The 9,731-nt window shown below is 40.3% G+C and overlaps 1 protein-coding gene across 1 annotated transcript in view; it reads right to left on the minus strand.

Annotated features, from left to right (window-relative positions):
- Positions 1–7,675, minus strand: part of LOC138804517 (alpha-1,2-mannosyltransferase ALG9-like) — a gene marked incomplete at both ends in the record, with an annotated part of 9,292 nt that extends 1,617 nt beyond the window's left edge. Inside the window, 3 exons of the mRNA XM_069988818.1 lie at positions 303–432; positions 2,889–3,043; positions 7,553–7,675. Coding sequence (XP_069844919.1) covers positions 303–432; positions 2,889–3,043; positions 7,553–7,675 — 408 coding nt within the window. The remainder of the gene's footprint in view (positions 1–302; positions 433–2,888; positions 3,044–7,552) is intronic.
- Positions 7,676–9,731: the final 2,056 nt, after the last annotated feature.

Below are 9,731 nucleotides of genomic sequence, written 5' to 3' on the forward strand. Positions count from 1 at the left end.
TGGCTGCAGCAGAGACCCTGTTTTGCCAAACATAACTTGTCCCAATTAGCAACCTAAGTTTAAGCTTCAGCAGCAGCCCTTAAAAGTAAAGGAGGAAAACAATAGAGGAAAAAATGTGTAACTACACTAAAAAAGAACTGTCAATATCCTTTTTAAGTCTGAGGTTCAGAAGTCATACCCCAGCCACTGTGCAGTACACATGCCCTCTCTTTAGGAAAGGCCCCTTCCCAGTGTTAAGTTAAACCATTCTGCAACAAGCGAACCCTGAAGTGAAATGCCTCGTCAGTGGTCATTGCATCTACCTCTGAACAGTGCCACGGAGCGAGAGAAAGACAGGAGACCAAACAGGAAGACCGTGCCTAACGCCAACCAACTTGATGTCACAGTGTAGTGCTCCAGGCGGTATTGCTGAAACACAAAGTGGTAGCATTTCTAGAAGGAGAGACAACTGTATTGACAAAAGAGACGATACACTCTGCAGAATACATATAATCATGAGCTCTCACAGAAACCCAAATGCAATAGAAACAGAGGGGTCTGAGCAGATGCAGGCACTTGCCCAAATCCTAAGATCAAAGCCAAGTCCCCTGCACTATCTGGAGGTCAGCCCAGCCAGCCAACTTGCCAAGAATGTACTTTTACTTGCTTCACAGGATTATTTTAAAGTCCCAATAACTTACTCTTTTAGTAATTCAGCAAAAATGCTTTTTAGTAGTTTCGTTTGATATATAAGGTATTTTGACTTTTTGATACAGGTATTAACCTTTATTTTCCCTACTGACAAGTTTCCACAAAGCTTTTAGTGTCAACAAAATGGCTTATGACCAAACAATAAGAAAAAAAGGATTCCTTTCATAGATGTCTAGAAAAATACTGGTAATTATCAATAAACTATGTAACAAACCAGATGATTATTATAAAACATATATGTATATGCTTGGAGCCACCATCTTCCCTACCTCACCACAATACCAGCAGTGCTAGGGATTAAGCCCAGAGCACTCATGGTAACTTTGAACTCTATCTCTGAGCTATATCCTCAGTCCATCTTGGGAATCTAAGTAGAACAAACATATACTGCTACTAAAATAATGGGCACAGATATGGCAACACATATCTGCATATTATGAATGACATAATATTAAGTTAAATATTAAAGTGCTCTAAAATTGACTGTGCTGACAGCTGCATACATACATGTGAAGATGCTAAAAAAAATTGACTTAAACAGATGTACAGAACTATAAGGTTTGTGAATTCTTTCTCAATAAATAAGAACAAAATCCATCCTATTAATTGTTCCCTGTCAATCAAGAGGTAACAGAGGACAAGAAAGAGTCCCAAGATGTCTGGGCCATACACAGAAATGTAAAAACATGGGTAAGATTAACTGCCAGGGAGTCAACTTGGACAGGTTTTAACCCAAGATTACAAAAAGTCCCCCACTGCTGTCTAATGGAATGCCAAAGTCTTAACATGTTTTACTCTGATCTGGTAGCTGAAGAGCTCACATGCTGTTAGCTCCACTCAGGGCCACCATCAGGTGGTCCATATGGTGAACTGAAAATGCACCTTTATCATCACGTCTTGGGTCTATCATCTCAGGCAAGTTACTTAACCTTTCTGTCTCATTTTTCTCAGTATAACTAGGGATGGGGGTCAGGAAGAAAAACTCTGGGAAAATGAGGGAAGAGATGACACTATTCAAAAAGAAATGCATTCATTACCTGACATATAACTGTAACCTCTCTGTATATCACTTTTATAACAAAAAGTTCAAAAAATAAATGAGCATAATTACAGTCCCATTATAACAGTGAGAATTATTAACATATGGTACATAACAAATATTACCTCCTATTACTGTGTTTTATTTTTATATCTGAGTAAATAACTTTCAAAAAGTCAATGTCTTTTTCTTGGGGGGGGTCTGGTCGTGGGGCCTGAACTCTTGGCCTGGGTGCTGTCCTGTAGCTCTTCAGCTCAAGGCTAGCATTCTACCACTTGAGCCACAGCGCCACTTCTGGCTTTTTTCTTTTGCTTATGTGGTGCTGAGGAATCGAACCCAGGGACTCATGCATGCAAGGCAAGCGCTCTACCACTGAGCCACCTTCCCAGCCCAGTCAATGTCTTATGTTTAAAATTAATGTATGTCCTGCCTAAGATCCAGTATTAAAATACATGATACTATGAAGGCATTTGTATAAGGTAAAGTGATTTCCATGCCTTGAGTCTAAATATTTGCCTGCTGGTCTTTCTTTGAACTCCTTAAGGACAAAACTTTAGGTTTTGCTCATGTTTGTATTCTTCTTTTTTTAAGTGCCAGTCCTGGGACTTGAACTCAGAGCCTGGGCCCTGTTCCTAAGCTCCTTTTTTGCTGAAAGCTAGCACTCTATCACTTGAGCCACAGTACCACTTCCAGCTTTTCTGGTAGTTTATTGATGATAAGAGTCTCACAAACTTTGCTGCCAAGGCTGGCTTTGAACCGTGATCCTCAAATCTCAGCCTCTTAAGTAAATACCATTACAGGCACAAGCCAACAATGGCCTGGCTGCATTGCTCTTGATACTTAAAAGAGTACTTCATTCTCATTAGCTATTCAGTAAAATCTATGGAGCTAATAAATTAGTGAATAGACAAAAAAATACATCTTTACTAGCAACCAGATTACTATTGTTAAGAGACAAACTACTACACAAATATAAGCAAATAAAGTATGATAAACAGCTTTGTAACACATAAAACTTTAACAATATGATCTGAATCAGGCTTAATGTTATAGGCAAACTATCATGGGTGGACACACACTGTAATTTGCCTTTAAGCTTTGTGAGCAAGTTATGTAGTAAGTATAAGAGAATGAACACATATGTTTCCCTGAAACTCACCTGAAGTGCAGAAAGAGCCACAGCACCACAGAGACATATAAGTGGATAGACAGGGAAAAGAAATCGCTCCTCTTTGTGAGGCTGGATGAAGAAAATTATAAACCAAATATACATTGGAGCCAAGGTAAGCCAATATGGATGGCCTAAATTCTGCACTGCAAGACACAGAAAAATATCCACCTTTTATCACATTAGAATAAAACAGCATACTTAATTTCAATGTTCTCCCCCCCCCCCCCCCCGACCTGGGGCTTGAACTAAGCACCTGGGCATTGTTCCTGAGCTTCTTATGCTCAAGGCTAGCACTCTACCACTTGAGCCACAGTGTCACTTCAGGCCTTTTCTGTTTATGTGGTACTGGGGAATCAAACCCACGGCTTCATGCATGTTAGGCAAGCACTCTACCACTAAGCCACATTCCTAGCCCTCAATGTTCTCTTTTTTTTTCTTTTTAACATTTATTATTATTATTATCTTTAAGTAGTTGTACAAAGAAGTTGCCATTCTACAAAATACAAGGTGTCCGACCTCAATGTTCTCTTGATCTTAAACTTGGGAGACCACTATAATGTATCCCATATCATGTTTCAAGTTGTGTTCACACTTTCTCCAATGTAACCAAGACAAGAAATAGTGTACCTTCTAGACAATCCAAGAGATCCAAAATTTAAAGGGAGGCACAATACTGGATTTGGCCAGACATATATGAAAGCCATAAAACAGAACTTAGTAAATATACTACGTTTGATTAAAAAAAAGGAAAGGCCTTCTCTTCCTACAGTCCTTCCATGAGATTAAAGATTCCTGAGGGTAACCAAAAACATAACATAAACCCATTCCCTGGGTCTTAATTCCTGTGTTCTGTTTAAGCATTAATCCTTTTATCTGTATACCCATTAGACATAGATCAAAAGAAGAAAAAGTTGGATTCTCAAACACTTTTCATCAAGCTACAAATCAGTTTGTTTTAGTTTAGGAATATTTTGGTTGGGGTGGGGTATTTTGTTAAGTTTTGCTTTTTTTCTTTTTCTTTTTTTTCTTTTTTTTGTTGGTCCTGGGGCTTGGGTGCTGTCCTTGCGCTCTTCAGCTCAAGGCGAGCACTCTACTATACTTGAGCCACAGTACCACTTCTGGTTTTCTAGTGGTTTATTGGAGATAAGTCTCACGGACTTTCTTGCCCGGACTGGTTTTGAACTGTGATTCTCAGATCTCAGCCTCCTGAGCAGCTAGGATTGCAGGCATGAGCCACCAGCACCCTGCTAAGTTTTGCTTTTTGAGATAGGGTTTCATTATGTCACATCTAGCCTGGAGCTCATGATCCTCCTATCTCACTCTCCTGGGTGCTGAGGTTACAGGTATGTTTCCCCAAGCCTGGTAGCCATTTATTTCAAGTTAAATATAAGACCATTTCAAAGAAGTAGGCTTATTAAGTTTTCTGTTCTTGGGGGAGGCTGGGAAGGGATGTGAAGGGTAAACAAAGGAGGAGGCTGCAATGCTTGTTAAGAAATGTACGCATTAACCTGCCCATGTAATTGTAACCCCTCTGTACAGTGTGTTCACAAAAAATTAAAATTAAAATTAAAATTAAAAAAAAAAGTTTTCTCTTCTTAATACCTATCCATTCTGAATCTCAAAACAAAATGTGCTTAAAGCATAGAAAAGAATGAAAAGAATAACAATGAAATCCAAGCACTGCTGGAAAGTTCCTGTGGTTAGGTACAGGAGCACTGAGTGATAACTACAACACACAGTGAAGGCATCTCCTACTGTGCTTACATTAGTGAAAACAAAAGTGTATGAAAAATGCTGTCTAAGGGTGGGAGCACAGTGCCCCCTGGTGTCCCCCATGTCTACAGTATGCAGGGTTAAATTGTGGTTCAGCACTATCAAGAAAAAGTAATCCTTAAGGAATACAAAGGAGGAAAAGCAGGTGCCAGTCCCACTGGTCTGTGTCTTGCTTCAACAGTGTTTGTTTTCCATCACCAACTGCCTCTGAATCTCCTCTCCACTGACCCTTATCTTCTTGCCAGTCTCCAACCAACTCCATCTTTTTTTGTGATTAGCTCTGGATCGATGGCTAGCCATGACCTTGCAGATTCATCAGAATTATTCCACTGTGGTGGAGGCTGCCATCTGCTGCTGGTCAATTTGCATTTGCAGGCCTCCTACACGTAATTCTCTCTGGGCTACTATTTCAATCGCCACAATGTTGGCTCTGGACAGTGTGGGACACTTCTTCTGCAAGTTGGCAGAGAAGTGAGAGGGCACCCACTGTCCCCTGAAGATGCAGACCAGCATGGTGGCCATGCGCTGCTCCAGGATGTACAAAAGCCTTCTCAAGATTGAGTGGGGTAAAGCTGTGGAAGTCATGGAAGCTGCCCTGGCCCTGGAGAACCTGAACCAAGCCATTTTGGATCTTCATGTCTTGGGTTCTGCTGGCATAGACCCCCATCTCTGTGACTTCCTGGAGAACTACTTCCTAGATGAATAGGTGAAGCTCATCAAGAAGATGAGTGGTCATCTAACCAACCTCTACAGGCTGGCAGCCCCTCGGGCTAGACTAGGCGAATATCTCTTCAAACATCTCACCCTCAAGGACTAGAAGACCCCAGAGTCAAGCAGCCTTTGAGGGCCATCACTGCCTAACTTGACATTAGTGTTTCCATGAGAGTCTCTCCTTCTAGCCTCTGGGCTTCCTAACTAACCATCCTGAAGTCTTTCCCAAGCCTTGGACCAAATGAAAACAAAGCTTTTTGCAGGAAAAAGACAGAGGCGTGGGTGAGGGGGGAGAGAGAAAGAAAGAAAGAAAGAAAGAAAGAAAGAAAGAAAGAAAGAAAGAAAGAAAGAAAGAAAGAAAGAAAGAAAGAAAGAAAGAAAGAAAGAGAGAGAGAGAGAGAAAAAGAGATAAAAGAGAGAGAAAGAAAGAGAAAGAAAGAGAGAGAGGGGAGGGGGGAAGGAAGGAAGGAAGCAAGCAAGCAAGCAAGCAAACAAGAGGTTAGCCAGGTAGAGAGGCTCACATTTGCAAGCCTAGCTAACCAAGAAAAAGAGATCAGAAGGATTGCAATTTGAGCCAGACTGGGCAAGGTTTGTGAGACCCTCACCTCAACCAAATAAAGCTGGATAAGATGGTTCACACCTGCCATCCTATGTGGAGAGGGTATGTAGGAGGACTGAGGGCTAGGCCAGCCTGGTCATAAATTTGAGACCCAATTTGCAAAATAAATAAAGCAAAAAGACCCAGAGGTAGAGTAACTGCTTAGCAAGGGCAAGGCCCAAAGTCCAAAATGCAGCACTTAAGAAAAAAAAACAACAACAAAAAACAACAACAAAAAAAAAACAACAACAAAAAACAAACAACAAAAAACAGGAAAGAAGGGAAAGGAAAGGAGAGGAGAGGAGAATACAAGGGATAGAGGAATTAGTTGCCTCAAGAGAGAAAATAGCTGAATCTAAAATGCAGGACACTAGGTAAGATGAATATCTGGCTTAAAAATCTTTAGAAGAAAAATAAAACAAGAGGCATCATACAAAGCTTTAAAAAATGCAACATCAGAAGGGTGACAGTGGCTCATACCTGTAATCCTAGGTACTCAGGAGGCTGAGAGAGAATCACAGTTCAAAGCCAGCCTGGGCAGAAATCCCCATGAGACTCTTTTACCTCCAATAAACTACTTTAAAAAAAAAAAAGCTGCAAGTGGTACTGTGGCTCAAGTGGTAGAGCACTAGCCTTAAGCACAAAGAGGCTCAGGGACAGCATCCAGGCTGAGTTCAAGTCCCAAGAGGGGCAAAAAAAAATTAACATCATGATTATGTCCTGCTTTTCCACACAATATAGAAAATCTGATTTTCGACAGGTATTAGATTATTTTAAAGGGTTAATTTTGTTAGAATAATGGAAATATGCTTATGTTAAAACAAGAGTCCTAAACAAAAAAAAAATTAAGATTTTAACATTTAACAAAGAAAACTCCCCTATGAACCATGAACAATAAAAGCAGAACTGAGGGTAGGCTGGACAGGAATCAATCATATGGCATCCAAATCAGATTGACAAGTCTGAAGTTAAATCTTTCCAAAGCCCATATGAATTCTGCTCAAATCTGTCTTCCATTCAAGAAACAGTAGGCACCAGAGCCACGACAACTTGAGAAAACACCAGCTGTGCAGTACAGAACAGAGCAAGTAAAACAAATGACACACCAAACCTTCCACAGGAAACCAAACAAATGGCACCCGGAGAAGACTCGTGTTTCTTAGGAAATTCAGAGCTTCTCCCTATTTCACTATCCATTTCAAGGAATTCCTATGTGTTTGTTTTCAAATTCTTAGTTGGAATAATTTCTCAAAGCATGTTTGCCTCTAGCATGGATTATCATACTTCTTTACAAGACTGAAGACTTGTACAGGCTTGTCGTTTTAAGATTTTATAAATATGTTTGCTTTCCTGGATGATTGTGTAAATTATAATAACTTCCTCTCTTGAAGAAATATAAAACTAACCAAATCTTCAGATAAGTCCAAATAACCTATAAATACAGACTGAAAAAGTCAGCAGAGCCAACCATTTCTATAGAAAGAAAATGGAGAATAATTCTTGTTCATGTACTGGCATATCTTACTAGTTGGCTTTTTCCTCCCCAAACACCATCTTTTGAGTTACTCACCGTGAAACCTCTGCAGCAGGTATTCCATAAGAGAAGTCAGTGGTAAGACCAGAAGAGCCAAAGCAAAGGCTACATTGAAATTCAGAAATCCATTAATCAAATAAAAGTACCAGGGTTCCGTACCTAAAGAAAAAAAAAGGTAAGGAGCCATTAATGGTGTCTTCAATACCCACAGTATTGACTCTTCATGATCTTTGTTCAATTAACATGAAGGATCCAGCACCCCAAGTAAAGAATGAGAGACGTGTCTACCCCTTTTCACGCTCAGCCACACACAGGAAGCATAAGAGCAGAAGATGGGAAGAAAGAAGTTTGGTCAAGATGCTTTATCTAGAAATCAAGTTTTAAATGTTCAGCTATATTTCATATCTGTAGAAAATATACTCTATCTTCTGCTCTTCTACTACAAAGACATAGAGCTCCTCTTTTCCAAAGGATAAAGCAACAAGGGACCATTTAGAAGCAGAGACACAGCCCTAAATAGACACCAAATTAGCAAAAGGCTTGATTTTACACTTGTCTCCAGAACCATGAAAAATGCATTTGCTCTTTATAAATCACCCAGACTCAGGCATTTTGTTATGAGAGACAAATACACTAAGACAAAAATTTCACCCTACCTAGCCTGAAGTACCATACCTAAACAGGAATAATACTTTCTGAAACCACCGAACAATTTAAATAGGTTAAGAACACAGGACCACATAGAGCTAAAAACAAAAACAAAAACAAGCAACAACAACTACAACAAATTGCCATTTGAATGTAATTACTCTCTCAGCATTCTGCAGACCAAGAGAAACTAATAAATGAAACTTGGTTGGAGCTACTCAGTCTCTCCCACTTTGTTCTCATCTGCTTATAGGGATTACTTACATTCTAGCATCACAAAAAGCAACAACTCATGTTTTTATGGTTCATGTTCAGAGACCCAAGCCCTGCTCAGAGGCCTGAAGGACTCAGAATGAAGCAATCTGACAGAAAACACAAGCTTCACACACATTTTTACCCTTTAATTCACAATCCTTAAGTCAGAATATTGAGCCAGCCCGCTCTGTGCCGGTGGTAGGTTCTTCTATCAGGTGTGACTGACATGTGAGGGTTTAATCACTGTCTGACACCCTCCTTGCACCACAGCAATTTTCTGTAATTCACATCGCTGAAAGGGCAATCAGAAGCCAGATGCTGGTGGCTCACGCCTGTAATCCTAGCTACCTAGGAGGCTGAAATCGGAGGACTTCAGTTCAAAGCCAGCCCGGGCAAGTAAGTCCGTGAGACTCTTATCTCTAATAAACCACCACAAAACTGAAAGTGCTGCTGTGGCTTAAGTGGTGGAGTGCTAGCCTTGAGCTGAAGAGCTGAGGGACAGTAACCAGGCCCAGAGTTCAAGCCCCACAACCTACAAAAATAAAGGGCAATCAGGAGATAGAGGAGTCTTCAGGAAAAAAACAACAACAACAACAAAAAACACTGGCATTTCTGCAGCTTGCACAACAAAAGAAGATTAGGAACCAAAGTCCTAATTCAAGAAATACTTAGAGGAGGAGTAAAAGGGAAGGGAGTACCTTAAGTAGGCAGGGTACATGATAAATACAATGACTGAGGTTGTTAGGAGCAGAGGCACTGTCCAAGGATGTATTTATTAGAGACTTTTTTTTTTTTTTTGGTCAGTTGTGGGAGTTGAACTCTGAGCCTGGGGGCTATCCCTCAGCTCTTCAGCTCAAGGCTAGCGCTCTACCACTTGAGCCACAAGCGCCACTTCTGGTTTTCTAGTGGTTTATTGGAGATAAGTGCCTCACAGCCTTTCCTGCCCCGGCTGGCTTTGAACCATGATCCTCAGATCTCAGCCTCCTAAGTAGCTAAGATTACAGGCATGAGCCACCACACCTGGCATTATTAGAGACATTTTTAATCTTTCATTCTATTTAACTGTTTAGTTTACATAAAAAGATGGGTTTAGTTACAAAACAGAGGTATATGTCTGCTGTGAATATTAACAACATATTGCCTAAACTGAGCTTTCTAGTTAGAATCAAGCATCACCGTCTCCTGACCCACTATGTGGATGGATGAAATGCTATCAACCTCTGACGGGCCTTTTTTCTTAACAGAATTCTAGAAATCTGAGCCTGTAAAAAAAAAAAAAAAAAAAAAAAAAGAATGAATAAGCAGAGAGAAG

This window comes from Dipodomys merriami, unplaced genomic scaffold (genome assembly GCF_024711535.1).
Source record: "Dipodomys merriami isolate MVZ:Mamm:240054 unplaced genomic scaffold, mDipMer1.0.p SCAF_3677, whole genome shotgun sequence".
Taxonomy (NCBI): Eukaryota; Metazoa; Chordata; class Mammalia; order Rodentia; family Heteromyidae; genus Dipodomys; species Dipodomys merriami.